The sequence below is a fragment of the Lolium perenne genome, chromosome 4, assembly GCF_019359855.2.
Source record: "Lolium perenne isolate Kyuss_39 chromosome 4, Kyuss_2.0, whole genome shotgun sequence".
Lineage (NCBI taxonomy): Eukaryota > Viridiplantae > Streptophyta > Magnoliopsida > Poales > Poaceae > Lolium > Lolium perenne.
Genome location: NC_067247.2, coordinates 90,238,807 through 90,258,664, shown reverse-complemented (window position 1 = coordinate 90,258,664; position 19,858 = coordinate 90,238,807). Strand labels below are relative to the sequence as shown.

General features: G+C 41.4%; 1 protein-coding gene across 1 annotated transcript; it reads right to left on the bottom strand.

The window, feature by feature from the left end:
• Positions 1 to 3,903: 3,903 nt before the first annotated feature.
• On the bottom strand, positions 3,904 to 4,803 carry LOC139830870 (uncharacterized). Its single transcript, XM_071819655.1, has one exon. It carries the CDS (start codon positions 4,731 to 4,733, stop codon positions 4,116 to 4,118), a length of 618 nt encoding a protein of 205 aa, XP_071675756.1. The 5' UTR covers positions 4,734 to 4,803; the 3' UTR covers positions 3,904 to 4,115.
• Positions 4,804 to 19,858: the final 15,055 nt, after the last annotated feature.

Genomic DNA, 19,858 nt, shown 5'->3' with positions numbered 1-19,858 from the left:
TTTTTGACCCATGATCTTAGAGCTATTTGCCTTTTTTTTCAATCACTTCCGTTTAATTTTACCTTGTTAACGTTGAGGGATGTTGCAGGCTAATGGTTCCCCGGTGTCTACAAGAATGTGTACTATCTTTGGTTTTTTTACTTGTGATATTACAGGCTATTTGCCTTTTCGATCCATTTCTGTTTAATTTACCTTTTTTACGTTAAGGAACTTTGTTGGTTGATGGTTCCCGAAAGTCAGCCTCTTCCTACTACACTGTTTCTTCATGACAAATACAAAAAAAAAAATAAGGATTCGAACACAAAACCTTTCTGTCGAGTAGACTGAACCAAGTACCTTGTCATTGCAGCAATAGCTTGATGTTGATACTTCGTGCTAACTAGCTTTCTCAACTAAAGATTGCGTATTCATGTGTTTGTTTGTACTCCCTCTGATACATACTAATTGTGGGTACTTTTTGTTCAATTTAGTCCAAATTTGATTTGGGAGTGAGTATGCAATATATTTTGGATTCAAAGTTGAAAGAATCTGGGAGAAATTTCAACAACTAGAACCGCAATGTTAGGATCATTCTCACTGGGTGTAAGAACTAAGAAGTTGTATGTGATCGATGCACCGCTGGTGACAGCGTAACCCTCCTGGTGAAAAAGCGACCCAGGACGAAGCAAATGTCTATGAGTCGCGAAGTGATGACTACACGATAATTAAGTATGCCATTCTTACATCTTTCGAGTCCAAAGTCCAGAAACGTTTTGAACACCATGGTGCCTATGAAATGGTTGGAGAGGTGAAAGTCATGTTTCAGACTCAAGCCCGCATTGAGAGATATGAGATCTCATATAAGTTCTTCAAGTGTAAGATGGAGGAGCACAACTCTATCAGTGAGCAAGCCATTAAGATGACGAGCTACACTCAGTGTCTTGACTAGCTGGGATGCAAGATCTCCAATGAGCTTAAGAGTGACAGGTACTCCAATCGCTCCCACCTAGCTACAATACAAAGGCTTCATGCTTGATTATAACATGCAGGGGATGAGCAAGTGAATCCATGATCCTTTCACAATGTTGATAATTGCACCGACATAGAAATCAAGAAAGAACATCAATTGTTGATGTTCAATAAAATCCCAAGTTTCAATAAGGGAAAGAAGGGTGAGAAGCACGTTGCTGCTCTCCGAAGAAGGCCAAGTCTGGACCTAAGCCTGGCAGTGTGTGCTTTCATTGCGAGGGCAATGGTCACCTGAAGCACAACAGTCCCAAGTACTTGGCAGATAAGAAAGCTGGCAATTTGATATATTAGATATACATGTTATTGATGTATATCTTACTACTGCTCGCAGTAGTGCCTGTGTATTTTATACTAGTTCGGTAGCTAACATTTGTAACTTGAAATAAAAAATACTGAATAAACGAAAACTAGCGAGAAACGAGGTGACGATGTGTGTTGGCAATAGCTCCAAAGTTGATGTGGTCACCATCTGCATGCTCCCTCTACGTCTACCTTTAGGATTAGTTATAATTCTAATAATTGTTATTTGGTGCCTAAAAAGTAAGCATGAAACTTATATCTAGATCGTGTTTATTGCGAGATGGTTATTCTTTGAAGTCGGAGAATATTATGGTCATGCATCCATTGTGAATGATTTGTTCTTATTAAATCTCAATAGTAGTGATATAGACCTTCATAATACAAATAATAAAAGATGCAAACTAAATAATGTAGTAAGAATGTGATTTATAACATGAGAATGTATACCTTTCAAACAAGAGATGAGGAGGTACGCTGTACCGTAACTGATACTACCTCCATCCCAAAGCTTAAGGATTTTTTTTTTTGAAAAGTTAAACCAAATAAAGTTTGACCAAACATTTAGAAAAATATATCAATAAATATAATATTTTGTAGATACCACACGAAAATATATTCCATTATCTATCTAATGATATTGATTTTATATTTTGCATGTTAATGATTTTTGGTAAAAACTTAGTCAAACTTGACATAATTTAACTTTCTAAAAATAATACTTAAGCTTTGGGACAGAAGTAGCATTTTCGTAATGATCTCTTAGTTATAACTACATGCATGCACTACATGCATTCAAAAATCTGATATATCACATCAATTAATGAAGAAAGAGATGATAGTATTATCATAGGTGGATACCATATCATAGCACATAGTACTAAAAAAATTGATCCAAACAAAATCTTGTACACAATTTTATATTGAGATTCTACAAATCAATAAATATAACTAGTCAATGATACTACTGCATGATATCAGGACCGTACCGCACACATGTGCGGAGTGTGCGACTGCACAGGCCTCCAAATCTAGAGGGCCCCCAAATTTTCTTGTTAGACTATTATTTTGTACTCTACTAACCTATACATTGAGCAGTACTCTCTCCATACCGGTTTAAAGGGCAATCATGTATTTCAAGAAAAAACTTTGATTTCTAATTTGATCAACGAAATATAAGATATATATCACGTTTCAATAGTATAATTTTTGTGACATATATCTTATATTTTGTTGATCAAGTTTGTAGTTAAAAAAATTCTCAAAATGTGTAATTGTCATGTAAATCGGTACGGAGGGAGTACTGCCGCTTAGAAACCTGATATCGAGTTAATGGAAGGGCACCATGTCACGCACGCACTTCTCTCTCTCATTCTTATCTTTTTTTCTAGCGTGAGCGCGGCCTGGTGTTGTACTTATGCAGCTGCTAGGTAGCTAGCACAGTAGGCTGCACCCGGCCTCAACTACCATCTAATTACTGTTAAGAATATTAATGAGTACGTGCGTTTTCTTCTTGAGACTGCACTTAAACTGGGGAAAATCCAAAATTGATGGTAATGACTTAGTTCATGATTTTAATCCAAAATCCAAACAAAAATACCAGACATATTAATATTTATATCTTTTGAATACAAATGGATTATTTTCCTAATGCAATCATTGCACATATAACTTTTAAATTCTGAGAATTGCATTCTCATAAGATGTAATTTTACTCCACAAATTAGACCACCGACATGATATTACTCCCTCCTTTCCAAAATATAAGGCACCTAAGTTTTAGCCAAAAGTCAATATCTTCTAAGTTTGACCAAGTTTATACAGAAAAATATTGATATCTACAATATCAAATGGACATTTTAAGAAACTATACTTTCTGGTGAATCTATTGATATTGCTTTGGCATTGTGAATGTTTATATTTTTACGTATAAATTTGATTAAATTTAAAATATTTTTACTTTTGACTAAAGCTTAGGCGCCTCACATTTTGGGACGGAGGGAGTATAACATTAAAAGGTGGCTTTGTAATTCCAATGTTTACATCGAGGCCCTAATTTTTGGTTCCGTACCGGGCCTTCATTTTCTCAGGTACGGTGCTACATGATACTATGCATTGTGAAGATAATATCATAGAGTAATTTTATACGCATGATAGTACTATACGATACTCCCCATTGTAACTAGTCTAATAAGAGTCTAAGACTATTGCGCGGCGACAAGTCAACTAAATTGTTGCACACACACCATCGTGGAAGATGGGAGCAGGGAATTTCCAGCAACAGAAGTCAACTAAACGTGGAAGATGGGAGCATGACTCTATACTCCCCACGTTTTTTATACTACGTAAATATATTTTTTACCACTTCAACATTTTTGTGCTACGTGAATTTTATTTTGCTGGTGAGTATTTTTTTCGGATTCAGCTTATTTTGTTTTCTAGTTGCAGCTCATATATTGCTCCAGGGACCGCACGAATCAGGATGCTAATCTGATCGTCTTAAAATTAAATACGATCCAACTTAATTTTCACTCGAAGGAAAACTAAGTTACACAAAAATCATGCATACAAACATGATATGATTGCGTAGAGACCATGTGTGTGATGAAGCTCCAGAACATCTTTGTGTTGTACTGAATATGAATTTGCATATTCGGTATACATAGAAGTTAGCTAAGTCCCGAAACGCGAGCATGTCAACGCTATACGCATACGTATGCGAGAGTAGTGATGAATTTGCAATCAAGCGTGAAGTTTAGTTTGGTTCGGCAGCAAGCTAACGTACGGCCGCACTGAACTCTGCCACGATCCTACGCTAACTGAAGACCCTCCAGGGCCATGGCACCGCCGCGCCGTCGCTCCCAAAGGCTGGGGGCGTTCTCTTCCACCGCGGGCCGTCTTACCGCCGGCACCGGCAACGGCGGGTCAAACCGGCGGACCGCTGGTGGTGCACAAGCACCCCGAGCGCTCCCCGACGAGGACGACGAGTCGCTCGGCACGTCCGTGACCTTGGAGTAGGCGCGCGCCTTCCTCCCCTTCCGCCGCCCGAAGAGCCCCGCCATGAGCCCGGCCAGGCTGCCGCATGCGTAGTCAGGCTTAGAGGCCGATCTCCTCGCGGCCGGGGCGCCGCGCTCGCTGGAACATCTCCGTATCCCATTGACCTGCCCCATGCAGCCGATCCTCGGCGAGTCGGGAACGCTGCCGCGGCTCCCGGCGTCGTCACGGCCGCCCTCGGCCCTGCTCTTCCTGCCGTTTTGCGCCCTCTGCCACACGGACGGCGACAGGAAGAGCGGCGGTGTGTACGCGGCCGCCGCGAGCTTCCTCGTGGAGTTGTCCCTCGCCGGCGCCGGCGGAGTAGTCTTGAGCGTGACGATCCATGTTGGCTTCGGCGCCTCGATGTGGTGGTGGCGCCGGTGACGGGACTCCATGTAGATAGCTAGACCGATCAGTGCCTCGCTCTCGCTCGGTGCGCGTGCAACTCACGTTTGATCTGTGCGAGACTGCGAGGGCTGAGAGTTGAGATTTGAGAGCTCGTTTATATATGCAACAAGCAAAAAAGAGTGGGATGCGTGTGAGACCCGGTCTCGTGAGCCGTTAATTAACGGGGTATTTATTTTGAGCAAAAAAAATATTACCAAGTCAAGTCGTTGTAAGCTTATGTGGAACGAGTGAGCAAAATGAGCCACCGCAAAGAGAGCCACCTGGCCTGGTCGTTAACTTATGCGGAACGGTAGGGGCAGTCAGTCTTCATGCAGGTACTTTGCTCGGGAATAAAAATTCCGGAGGCCACTTTTGAGCCACTCTTTACTGACCCCTATAATTTGTATTACTTAACGCTAATATAGATGTATCTAGATACATTTTAGTTGTAGATATATCTATTTTAGCATCAATTAATATGAATCGGCATATTTTTCTTTTCCTGCCTCGCTACCTGTTTCAGAGCTATTAGGATTACACCATGCATCAGATTTGTATATCTTAGTACTCATACGTCTTTAAAAAGCTGCTTAATTTTTTTCTAAATACGATGTATCTAGATAAATTTGATTAGCTCTTTTTTCTGAAACGGAGGGAGCAGAAAAAATCGGTTGGGACTGAGTAGAAAAAATGACTCAAACTATTTACTTCGTGCCAATCATGTTTGGACTAAGGTTTAATAACATTATTTTACTAACAACTAAGTTAATTCTCATTCAACGAAAATTAGCCACTCCAAGAAGTGATAGTGTTACTAAGGTACTTTCACTTTAAATTAAGTTGTGTACTGGCTCCAACTATAAATATTTATCTTAGATTCAAGCAAAATATAAGCTAAAATATGTTTAGATTTATTGAACATGCGATAAGTATTTAGAGCCGTAGGAGAACTATAGACGTGCATCCTTAATTTGATTGATCAATGTATGTAGTACTTCCTCCATCCTACAAAAGAATCACGGAAATTTTTCGAAATTGGAATGTATCTAAATAATTCTATATGCCAAATCATGTCTTCATATATCCAAATTTAATCAATCTCAACTAGACTTTAATAAGGTAATAAAGCTGCTGTATGCATCTTTTTGATGCATTTCGAAAAAAGATAATCACATCTGCGTCATCTTTTTTGAGGTCGAGGAAATTATATATAAACTATACTGTATGAATTTTATATACCCCTTTCACTCATGGAGAAGCCTTAATTTGGCATGCAAAAGCAGTGTAAACTGCGCAAATAATAGGCATGTAATGTACCACGTAGGTAGCCAAAGAGGCGAGGTCAATATCGGTGCTGGTTCAAATCTCATTTTCTGATAATGGCCAATCCCATCAGCACCCAATGATACTGCTGTACCTTTTTCTTCGTCCACCAGGCACGTTTTCGGACAGTTTCGAGTGCAGTGGCTCTTCTTAAATTTTAAATTCGCAAAGCATTGACTACGGCCGGTGCTAGGAGCCAGTCAGTCCAGGTAGATTGAGATATCTGACAAGAATATAACCGAATGACACGACTTTGAGTACAGACCTGTAGAATATCAGTGCTCCTAGTGGTACTGTACGGGGACTGACCAAATCCAGGTCGCGGGGAGGCAGTTAAGTTGACGGCAGAGCGGACTTGAAAACTCGCAAATTCTGTTGATCTTTCTGCCCGATCGCCACGCCAGGGCATGGTTTCCCTTGTGATCGCGAGACTGAACTGTGGTTTTTATGAACGAACGGCATTTTGTCACTTGTGCAAGTACAAGGAAGCCGCGCACACACGTGCACACACGACTGAGTATCCACCACCAGTCCGGAGCCAGGATATTAATTATGTGTAGTCATGCTAAAGTTGTGTAGTCAAATGCATGTATTTATATAAATTTTTAATTATTTTTACACACTTTAAGCTTGTATTGCCTAAAAACTGTGTCGTCAAATGACTACACAGTCTAAGTGTGGCTCCGCCACTGTCCACCACACAGTACGATAAGCGTGTTTTCTAAAAAAAATCTACACGTTAGAATCAAAACCATCATAAAATAAATTTGTAGATTACATTAAGTTTTACTAGTTCGTATGTGCATGCAACTAACTACTCGATCTTCTGGAGTGGCCAAAAAAATTGCTACTCCCTTTGTTACAAATTATTTGACGCAAGTTATTTTTCTAAAATGAAAGAACCTACACACTAAAACGTGTATGTATCCAGAGATTAAATCTGACCAAAATCGCGTCAACCAATTTAGAACGGATATGGCAGAATTTTTGTCGAGAGCACGCAAAACGCGTGCCATATTTTTATAAGGGAAGTAAAAAAACAATTAACCGAGACTTATAGCTAACAATCAGTTCGACTCACACCAACTCCACTCCACACCTAAGCCTACTCTCACGCTCGGTGTTCTCTCCCTCCCATCCTTGCACTCTCCCACAAGGCCACAACTGAAGCTCATCGTGGATTCTATCAATCGTATGATCAATATCACATTGATCCCTCCTATTACCAAAGACGTGGGCATTATGCTACTTCCAGAGCATCCAAGCTATCAAGATCACCATGGTATCGAACTTCCTCCTATCCTCCTTCCTGACCAGCTTCCTACTGCCAAGTCACCAAGCCTCAAGAATGTTGTTCCCCTAAGGTTCTAAGATTAGCAGTCGAGCTCGACATAGACACCCATGCCAGACCACCTTTGCATTGCTGCACCTCACCAAGATGTTATCCACGTTGTCCACCTCTTGTAGGCAAGTGAGACATACATCTGTCTGATCTTGCAGCCCGTGCCTCTGTCTCCGATCTGATGTCCACAGCTTGTACTGCACCACCAGCCAACCAAAAAAATTACACTTTAGTGGTTCAAAGGAGCTCCAGATTGGGGTCGCCATGAAGAACCTCGTTCTTCCTGACATAATAGTTTGTATGTTGCCTTTGCGGAGTAAATGCTTGAATCCGAGCCGAGCCAAGTGAATTTATTAGGAAGCTGCTCGTCTCTGTCCAGATTGCTCAGAGTGACCCAAAAGCCTGGCACACTACGCATTCCTCAACTGTCAGACTGTCGTGGATATCAACTACCTAGGCATGCTCTGGCAAAGCCTCCGCTACACTCCATCTATTCCTGATCCTAGTGGGTACCTACATCACCACCAGGGGGAAATTCCACCACGGTGAAACCTTTGATCCAGCGATCACTCCAAAACAACACATCGATGTCATTCCTAATCTGAATCTTGGCACAACTCTGAAAAACATGTCTTGCCTCAGAGTCTTTCAGCATCGGTAAACCCTTGCAAGGCCATGATGGATCAGTGCGTCGTAGCCACTCCCACCTTGCCCTAAGCGCTAGACCCTGCAGCCTCAAATTCTTCATGCCTAGCCCGCCCAGCTCCCGTGGCATACAAATGTTCTCCCAAGCCACTAATCATTGCCCGCCATTAGCCACTTTCTTCCCCGTCCAAAAGAAGGAACGCATGCACTTATCAATTTCCTCGAGGAGCCATACCGAGGCATCCGCCACTAACAGTTGGTGTATCATTCTTGTCATGACCATCGATTTGATGAGAACTATAAGCGCCCCGCTCTGACAATCAAACCCCTCTGCCACGACGGTAAGCAATGCACCACAGCGTCAAGATCCGGTTGCCACTCTGCCTTTGTGAGAGGTCTCAAGGCTAGCTGCAGGCTTAGATATTTGATCGGAAACTCCGCAATCTCATACTGAAGGTGAAATATTGCCATCTCTTTATCCTCCCCTGCTCCCCGGATTAAATCCGCCGTTGTTTTCCTGTAATTTACTTTCAGGCCTGATGCGCCACTGAACAGCTCCAACAATTCCCTGACCGCTATCAGCTCTCTCTCCTTCGCTCTGATGAACAAAACCACGTTGTCCGCGTAGACTGAGACCCTCTGCAGTGACGATATACTAGACAAACCTTGCGAGAGTCCAAACTGAACCGCCTTTGAAACAATTGCAGTCAAGACTTCCATCTCATTCACATACAACATGGGTGAGGTTGGGTCACCCTGGTGAAGTCCTCTAGCTTGCTTAATCCGTGCTCCAGGACCCCATTGACAATCACTCTTGTGGATGTTGTATACAATAGTAGGGCAATCCACTTCAAGAACATTAGTCCAAAGCCCATATGCTGCAGCACGTCAAACAGGAAAGCCTAGGAAATTTAATAGAAAGCCCATATGCCGCGACGCTAGTTAATCCTCTTGGCTACCTGACGGACCAACAGAAAGTTGTCATTCAAACTCCTCCCCTTCACAAAAGCCGATTGGTTGGTGTTGACCAGATCACCGAGCCTTGGCCCTAGTGTATTCGCAAGGATGTTTGGAAAAGCTTAGAGAAACTATGCACGAGACTAATTGGCCGGTAGTCACCAATGACAGTTGCATCCTAATTTTTTGGAATCAACGTGACCAGCGCACAGTTTAATTTCTCAAAGCCCCGTCCATCCCTGACGATAAGCTTCAGTAGTGCTGCCATAACATGTCCCTTAATAACTGGCCACACCCTTTGGTAGAAGGAGCCAATAAAGAAGTTAGGCCCGGGGCCCTATCTGGGGAAATCTTTCACCACTTTCCAAACCTCTTCCTCCGAGAATAAACTGTCAAGCTTCAACCAGAAATTTTCAAACTTAAATCTGCTTTTGGGTCCGACTACCGTGTTCAAGCTCAAGTTCAACAGTGTGTTGTCCGACACCGAGGAAGAAAGTGCATGCAGTACATCATCGGGGTGCAACAAATCCTAGTCTAAGGAGACTAGGGCCCTATTTATTCTTGACAGCGTTGGCTCCTCCCTCTCGTTCCTCCAGGTGTACAACCGACCATGAAGATATAGATCCTTAAGCTCAAGTTCATGCACGAAACGCCGAAATCTAGCAAACATTGGCCTATCCAGATTGGTGTTGTTCTTCTCTGACGTGTTTAGGATCATGTCAAAATCTCCCACCACAAGCCACGACCCCAGGCAGAGCGATCTACGCTCGAAAATCTCCTGAAGAAAGTTTATCTTCTCCTCATTAGATTGTGGCCCATATACCGAGGTTAGTCACCACCTCGAGTTATCCTTTGATTTCACTTCTCCTATGACTGCATACATGTCATACATGTCGAAACTCACATTGGACACTGCTGCTTGTGACGGTAAAGCACATGTCCGTTGGTAACCCCAAGAGGAAGGTATGATGCGTACAGCGTGAAGTTTTTCCCTCAGTAAGAAACCAAGGTTATCGAACCAGTAGGAGTCAAGAAGCACGTTGAAGGTTGATGGCGGCGGAGTGTAGTGCGGCGCAACACCAGGGATTCCGGCGCCAACGTGGAACCTGCACAACACAACCAAGATACTTTGCCCCAACTTAACAGTGATGTTGTCAATCTCACCGGCTTGCTGTAACAAAGGATTAGATATATAGTGTGGATGATGATGTTTGCAGAGAACAGTAGAACGAGTATTGCAGTAGATTGTATTCGATGTAAAAGAATGGACCGGGGTCCACAGTTCACTAGTGGTGTCTCTCCCATAAGATAAATAGCATGTTGGGTGAACAAATTACAGTTGGGCAATTGACAAATAAAGAGGGCATGACCATGCACATACATGTTATGATGAGTAGTTTGAGATTCAATTGGGCATTACGACAAAGTACATATACCGCTATCCAGCATGCATCTATGCCTAAAAAGTCCACCTTCAGGTTATCATCCGAACCCCTTCCAGTATTAAGTTGCAAACAATAGACAATTGCATTAAGTATGGTGCGAAATGTAATCAACAAATACATCCTTAGACATAGCATTGATGTTTTATCCCTAGTGGCAACAGCACATCCACAACCTTAGAACTTTTTGTCACTGTCCCAGATTTAATGGAGGCATGAACCTGTAGGATAACGTTGCATAGAAAACAAAAAATTTCCTACCGCGAACACGCAATCCAAGCCAAGATGCAATCTAGAAGACGGTAGCAACGAGGGGTTTATCGAGTCTCACCCTTGAAGAGATTCCAAAGCCTACAAGAGTAGGCTCTTGTTGCTGCGGTAGACGTTCACTTACCGCTTGCAAAAGCGCGTAGAAGATCTTGATCACGATCGCTTCCGGTGCCACGAACGGGCAGCACCTCCGTACTCGGTCACACGTTCGGTTGTTGATGAAGATGACGTCCACCTCCCCGTTCCAGCGGGCAGCGGAAGTAGTAGCTCCTCTTGAATCCGACAGCACGACGGCGTGGTGTCAGTGGTGGTGGAGAAATCCAGCGGAGCTTCGCTTAAGCGTGCGGGATGTGGTGGAGGAGAGAGACCGCTAGGGTTTGGGGAGAGAGGGGGGTTGGGCGCCGGCCCTCTAAGGGGTGCGGCCAAGGCTGAGGCTTGAAGTGATCAGCCCCCTCTCCTATGACCCTCATTATATAGGTGGAAGCCCTAAGAGTTCTAGTCCAAGTCTTCGAATAAGACCCCAACACTAAAACCTCCCATATGTGGGAAACCTACTCAAGGAGGGAGTCCTACCCAAGGTGGGACTCCCACCTTTCCTTGAGGTGGGTTGGCCGGCCACCCTAGGGGAGTCCACCTTGGACTCCTCCCCTTTAGGGTTGGCTGGTCATGCAAGGTGGAGTCCCTCCGGGACTCTACTTTCCATGGTGATTTCTTCCGGACTTTTCTAGAACCTTCTAGAACCTGCCATAAAAGCACCGGATCATTTCCAAACTTGGAATATGACTTCCTATATATGAATCTTATTCTCCGGACCATTCCGGAACTCCTCGTGATGTCCGGGATCTCATCCGGGACTCCGAACAAATATTCGAACTCCATTCTATATTCAAGTTCTACCATTTCAACATCCAACTTTAAGTGTGTCACCCTACGGTTCGTGAACTATGCGGACATGGTTGAGTACTCACTCCGACCAATAACCACTAGCGGGATCTGGAGATCCATAATGGCTCCCACATATTCAACGATGACTTCAGTGATCGAATGAACCATTCACATACGATACCAATTCCTTTTGTCACGCGATATTTTACTTGTCCGAGGTTTGATCATCGGTATCACTCTATACCTTGTTCAACCTCGTCTCCTGACAAGTACTCTTTACTCGTACCGTGGTATGTGGTCTCTTATGAACTTATTCATATGCTTGCAAGACATTAGACGACATTCCACCGAGAGGGCCCAGAGTATATCTATCCGTCATCGGGATGGACAAATCCCACTGTTGATCCATATGTGTCAACTCATACTTTCCGGATACTTAATCCCACCTTTATAACCACCCATTTACGCAGTGGCGTTTGATGTAATCAAAGTACCTTTCCGGCATAAGTGATTTACATGATCTCATGGTCATAAGGACTAGGTAACTATGTATCGAAAGCTTTATAGCAAATAACTTAATGACGAGATCTTATGCTACGCTTAATTGGGTGTGTCCATTACATCATTCATATAATGATATAACCTTGTTATTAATAACATCCAATGTTCATGATTATGAAACTAATCATCCATTAATCAACAAGCTAGTTTAAGAGGCATACTAGGGACTTCTTGTTGTCTACATATCACACATGTACTAATGTTTCGGTTAATACAATTATAGCATGACATATAAACATTTATCATAAACATAAAGATATAAATAATAACCACTTTATTATTGCCTCTAGGGCATATCTCCTTCAGTCTCCCACTTGCACTAGAGTCAATAATCTAGTTTACATTTGTAAAGATATAACACCTTGGCCTTCTGGTGCTTTATCATGTTTTGCTCACGGGAGAGGTTTTAGTCAACGGATCTGACACACTCAGAAACGTATGTATTTTGTAATTCATTTGCGTCTCAACGCATCACTCATTTCCAAATGAGTTGGCATTAAATATGTTTGATCTTCTGGTGGAACCTTAATTCCGCGGTCTGAAATATGTCACTAATATTGTCACATACAATATAGCTTCAAAGTTCTGACACTATCGGAACTACACCAAGTTCTCAAAGAACTTCTTGACTCAACATCCTCAGTCATTTGTCAAAACAATGACATACTCTGCCTTCATTTGTAGAATCCGTCACAATATTTAGAACTCTTCTAAATCTAACATAGACAACTTCTAGCTCATTGTGCTACCTTTAAAAACAACACTTAGTCTAATTTGAGATTGAAATTCTATTTTTATATGTGACAAAACAAATATCGGTGTAATCACATTACAGCGATTTGTTTGTCATTTCTCCATACAAAATTATATATATATCCTTGGTTCTTCTAAAGTACTCAAGGGTACTCTTACTGTCGTCCAATGATCATCTCATGAATCATTCTGGTATATGCTCATAACATTTTAGCGCACAGGACATCTGATTGTGTACATATTATTCGTGATCCATAATCACTCATGTGTTTTTACTCATTGAGTATCAGATACACTCAAGTCTTGTTAAAACTTCACATGACAAGAACATTTTCTTAATATTTCTATATTGAACTATTTCAATATCCATTCTATGTACTTTGACTTAAACTTATTTTGTGTTTCAATCTATCTTCATAGATCTTGACACTAGATATGTTTCAGTCCATATCCTTTCATTGAAATTAATTTCTCAATGAAACCTTTTAATCAAGTATATAATTACATCATTTATAACCAACTATATGTCACCTACATAAAGTGTAATAAATGTGTCTTAGCGCTCCCACTTAATTTCTTGCAAATGCAAGCCTCTTCATCGTTTCTGATGAAATCAAAAACTCTTTGACTATTTCATCTGGTGAAGATTCCAATTCCGTGATACTTACTTCATCCAATTTGAAGTCGTATACCTATCTAGTATTCCACGGACCAGCAAAACTCTTGGTTGTATCTTGTATACACCTTTAATACACACTTCTGATAAGTAATGTATTTTGCCATCCTACTAACATATCTCATAAAGGAAATATGTAGTGTTTACTAGAATAATCCATATAGACTATAAGCATTGCTACGGAAGATATAATCTTATCGTAGTCAACTCTTTGAACTTTGTCGTAAACAACTTTTCGACAAGTCAAGCTTCTTCAAGGATATTCCATCCAAGTCCATCAATTTTATAGATCCATTTACTTTCTAAAAAATATTCATCTATCATGGATTTTAGGGCGTATAGCCATTTTAACGGAGTCAGGGCCCATCATAACTTCTTTGTTTGTAGTTGGTTTATCATTGTTCAAAATCAATCATTTGTCCACAAATCATTTATTTGATCACAAAGTAAACCATACCTACAAGGTTCAATAAGTACTTCGATCTCCATGGCTAAAACACTTTGTAGTCATGGAAGCCATGATCGTCGTGGCTGCTTCCGGAATCAATTTCCGATGCTGCGCTACTCTGATCATTATGCTCAGGTTCATAAACCTTATCAAGTTTTATTGTCCTCTGATGGCGTGTAACTCACACGTTCGTTGGGAACCCCAAGAGGAAATTATGATGCGCACAGCAGCAAGTTTTCCCTCAGAAAGAAACCAAGGTTTATCGAACCAGGAGGAGCCAAGAAGCACGTTGAAGGTTGATGGCGGCGGGATGTAGTGCGGCGCAACACCAGGGATTCCGGCGCCAACGTGGAACCTGCACAACACAACCAAAGTACTTTGCCCCAACGAAACAGTGAGGTTGTCAATCTCACCGGCTTGCTGTAACAAAGGATTAACCGTATTGTGTGGAAGATGATTGTTTGCAGAAAACAGTAGAACAAGTATTGCAGTAGATTGTATTTCAGTAAAGAGAATTGGACCGGGGTCCACAGTTCACTAGAGGTGTCTCTCCCATAAGACAAACAGCATGTTGGGTGAACAAATTACAGTTGGGCAATTGACAAATAAAGAGGGCATGACCATGCACATACATATCATGATGAGTATAGTGAGATTTGATTGGGCATTACGACAAAGTACATAGACCGCCATCCAACTGCATCTATGCCTAAAAAGTCCACCTTCAGGTTATCATCCGAACCCCCTCCAGTATTAAGTTGCAAAGCAACAGACAATTGCATTAAGTATGGTGCGTAATGTAATCAACAACTACATCCTTAGACATAGCATCAATGTTTTATCCCTAGTGGCAACAGCACAACACAACCTTAGAACTTTCTGTCACTGTCCCAGGTGTCAATGCAGGCATGAACCCACTATCGAGCATAAGTACTCCCTCTTGGAGTTACAAGCATCTACTTGGCCAGAGCATCTACTAGTAACGGAAAGCATGCAAGATCATAAACAACACGTAGATATAACTTTGATAATCAACATAACAAGTATTCTCTATTCATCGGATCCCAACAAACGCAACATATAGAATTACAGATAGATGATCTTGATCATGTTAGGCAGCTCACAAGATCCGACAATGATAGCACAATGGGGAGAAGACAACCATCTAGCTACTGCTATGGACCCATAGTCCAGGGGTAGACTACTCACACATCACACCGGAGGCGACCATGGCGGCGTAGAGTCCTCCGGGAGATGATTCCCCTCTCCGGCAGGGTGCCGGAGGCGATCTCCTGGATCCCCCGAGATGGGATCGGCGTTGGCGGCGTCTCTGGAAGGTTTTTCGTATCGTTGCTCTCGATGCGGGGTTTCGTCACGGAGGCTTTAAGTAGGCGGAAGGGTAGGTCAAGAGGCGGCTCGGGGGGCCCAAACCATAGGCCGGCGTGGCCAGGGGTGGGGCCGCGCCGCCCTAGGGTTTGACCACCCCGTGGCCCCTCTTCGTTTCGTCTTCGGACTTCTGGAAGCTTCGTGGAAAAATAGGCCCCTGGGCGTTGATTTCGTCCAATTCCGAGAATATTTCCTTACTAGGATTTCTGAAACCAAAAACAGCAGAAAACAGAAACTGGCACTTCGGCATCTTGTTAATAGGTAAGTTCCGTAAAATGCACGAATATGACATAAAGTGTGCATAAAACATGTAGATAACATCAATAATGTGGCATGGAACATAAGAAATTATCGATACGTCGGAGACGTATCAGCATCCCCAAGCTTAGTTACGCTCGTCCCGAGCAGGTAAAACGATAACACGTATAATTTCGGAGTGACATGCCATCATAATCTTGATCATACTATTTGTAAAGCATATGTAGTGAATGCAGCGATCAAAACAATGTATATGACATGAGTAAACAAGTGAATCATAAAGCAAAGACTTTTCATGAATAGCACTTCAAGACAAGCATCAATAAGTCTTGCATAAGAGTTAACTCATAAAGCAATAATTCAAAGTAAAGGCATTGAAGCAACACAAAAGAAGATTAAGTTTCAGCGGTTGCTTTCAACTTGTAACATGTATATCTCATGGATATTGTCAACATAGAGTAATATAATAAGTGCAATAAGCAAGTATGTAGGAATCAATGCACAGTTCACACAAGTGTTTGCTTCTTGAGGTGGAGAGAAATAGGTGAACTGACTCAAAAAAGAATGGTCCTCCATAGAGGAAAAGCATCGATTGCTATATTTGTGCTAGAGCTTTGATTTTGAAAACATGAAACAATTTTGTCAACAGTAGTAATAAAGCATATGCATCATGTAAATTATATCTTATAAGTTGCAAGCCTCATGCATAGTGTACTAATAGTGCCCGCACCTTGTCCTAATTAGCTTGGACTACCGGATCATCACAATGCACTGTTTTAACCAAGTGTCACAAAGGGGTACCTCTATGCCGCCTGTACAAAGGTCTAAGGAGAAAGCTCGCATTGGATTTCTCGCTATTGATTATTCTTCAACTTAGACATCCATACCGGGACAACATAGACAACAGATAATGGACTCCTCTTTTATGCATAAGCATGTAACAACAATTAATAATTTTCTCATTTGAGATTGAGGATATATGTCCAAAACTGAAACTTCCACCATGGATCATGGCTTTAGTTAGCGGCCCAATGTTCTTCTCTAACAATATGCATGCTTAACCATAAGGTGGTAGATCTCTCTTACTTCAGACAAGACGGACATGCATAGCAACTCACATGAAATTCAACAATGAATAGTTGATGGCGTCCCCAGTGAACATGGTTATCGCACAACAAGCAACTTAATAAGAGATAAAGTGCATAATTACATATTCAATACCACAATAGTTTTTAAGCTATTTGTCCCATGAGCTATATATTGCAAAGGTGAATGATGGAATTTTAAAGGTAGCACTCAAGCAATTTACTTTGGAATGGCGGAAAATACCATGTAGTAGGTAGGTATGGTGGACACAAATGGCATAGTGGTTGGCTCAAGTATTTTGGATGCATGAGAAGTATTCCCTCTCGATACAAGGTTTAGGCTAGCAAGGCTTATTTGAAACAAACACAAGGATGAACCGGTGCAGCAAAACTCACATAAAAGACATATTGAAAACATTATAAGACTCTACACCGTCTTCCTTGTTGTTCAAACTCAATACTAGAAATTATCTAGACCTTAGAGAAACCAAATATGCAAACCAAATTTTAGCATGCTCTATGTATTTCTTCATTAATGAGTGCAAAGCATATGATGCAAGAGCTTAAACATGAGCACAACAATTGCCAAGTATCACATTACCCAAGACATTTATAGCAATTACTACATGTATCATTTTCCAATTCCAACCATATAACAATTTAACGAAGGAGAAACTTCGCTATGAATACTATGAGTAGAAACCAAGGACATACTTGTCCATATGCTACAGCGGAGCGTGTCTCTCTCCCATACAGTGAATGCTAGGATCCATTTTATTCAAAAAAAACAAAAAACAAAAACAAACCGACGCTCCAAGCAAAGCACATAAGATGTGATGGAATAAAAATATAGTTTCAGGGGAGGAACCTGATAATGTTGTCGATGAAGAAGGGGATGCCTTGGGCATCCCCAAGCTTAGACGCTTGAGTCTTCTTGATATATGCAGGGGTGAACCACCGGGGCATCCCCAAGCTTAGAGCTTTCACTCTCCTTGATCATGTTGCATCATACTCCTCTCTTGATCCTTGAAAACTTCCTCCACACCAAACTCGAAACAACTCATTAGAGGGTTAGTGCACAATAAAAATTAACATATTCAGAGGTGACACAATCATTCTTAACACTTCTGGACATTGCATAAAGCTACTGGACATTAATGGATCAAAGAAATTCATCCAACATAGCAAAAGAGGCAATGCGAAATAAAAGGCAGAATCTGTCAAAACAGAACAGTTCGTATTGACGAATTTTAAAATGGCACCAGACTTGCTCAAATGAAAATTCCCAAATTGAATGAAAGTTGCGTACATATCTGAGGATCATGCACGTAAATTGTCTTAATTTTCTGAGCTACCTACAGGGAGGTGGACCAAGATTCGTGACAGCAAAGAAATCTGGAACTGCGCAGTAATCCAAATCTAGTACTTACTTTTCTATCAAAGACTTTACTTGGCACAACAAAACACAAAACTAAGATAAGGAGAGGTTGCTACAGTAGTAAACAACTTCCAAGACACAAAATAAAAACAAAGTACTGTAGGTAAAAACATGGGTTGTCTCCCATAAGCGCTTTTCTTTAACGCCTTTCAGCTAGGCGCAGAAAGTGTGTATCAAGTATTATCAAGAGATGGTGTGTCAACCTTACCTTGGGCTTTACCCTTACCTTTCTTATTGTTTTTCTTTCCCTTTGGTTTAGGAAATATATGATTTCCCCCCGGTATAGAGGTGAATTTCAGAGTGCCTTCCCCCACATCAATGACTGCTCCATATAGTTTTAGCAGGGATCTTCCGAGTGTGATTTTTCCTGTCCCTACACATTCAACAACAAGATAATCAATGGATATTGTTCTTCCAAGAATGGTTGTATGCACACCTGCGGCTATTCCCTTAGGAATTATAATAGAGTTATCAATGAGAGTTATTTCTTCTCCTCCTTCATCGACTCCCCAAAGTTTCAAAGATTTATAAATGCTTTTAGGCATAAGGCAAAATTCATACATAATATCACAGTAGGCATGAAGAGTTCGATCACCGATAACAATTTTAACAGTAGGATCCCACAATGAAAGTTTAGAGTTCACTAAAACTTGTTCAAGACGATTACGAACATGGCAATAGTTATCATCCAAGCGAGATGTACTTATCTCGAGATTGTTTAATCTACTATATATGCTAGTGAGGGCTGAATCAAAGTTATTAGCTGAATCATGTGATGCAACCAACTTCTTTATGGCATTAAAAGCTTGATCCCCATTGCAATGAAGGAAATCTCCTCCCACTAAAGTATCCAAAGCATATCTATAGCGAACCATAAGACCAAAATAAAAATTACTAAGGAGCAAACTTAGAGTCATTTGAGGTTCAGTTTTACGATAAGAAGTAAAAATTCTAGACCAAGCATCCTTAAAACTCTCCTCATCCCCTTGTTTGAAAGTGAAGACTAATTCTTCAGGCGAAGAAGTAACAGGTTCAGAGCTAGACATGGTAACAAAAGTAACTAAATTTTTTGCATTTTTAATATAGAGTGCAAGACAGTAAATAAAGTAAAACTAGCAACTAATTTTTTTGTATTTTGATTTAGTGCAGCAAACAAAGTAGTAAATAAAACTAAGCAAGACAAAAACAAAGTAAAGAGATTGAGAAGTGGAGACTCCCCTTGCAGCGTGTCTTGATTTCCCCGGCAACGGCGCCAGAAAATATGCTTGATGGCGTGTAACTCACACGTTCGTTGGGAACCCCAAGAGGAAGGTATGATGCGCACAGCAGCAAGTTTTCCCTCAGAAAGAAACCAAGGTTTATCGAACCAGGAGGAGCCAAGAAGCACGTTGAAGGTTGATGGCGGCGGGGTGTAGTGCTGCGCAACACCAGGGATTCCGGCGCCAACGTGGAACCTGCACAACACAACCAAAGTACTTTGCCCCAATGAAACAGTGAGGCTGTCAATCTCATCGGCTTGCTGTAACAAAGGATTAACCGTATTGTGTGGAAGATGATTGTTTGCAGAAAACAGTAGAACAAGTATTGCAGTAGATTGTATTTCAGTAAAGAGAATTGGACCGGGGTCCACAGTTCACTAGAGGTGTCTCTCCCATAAGACAAAC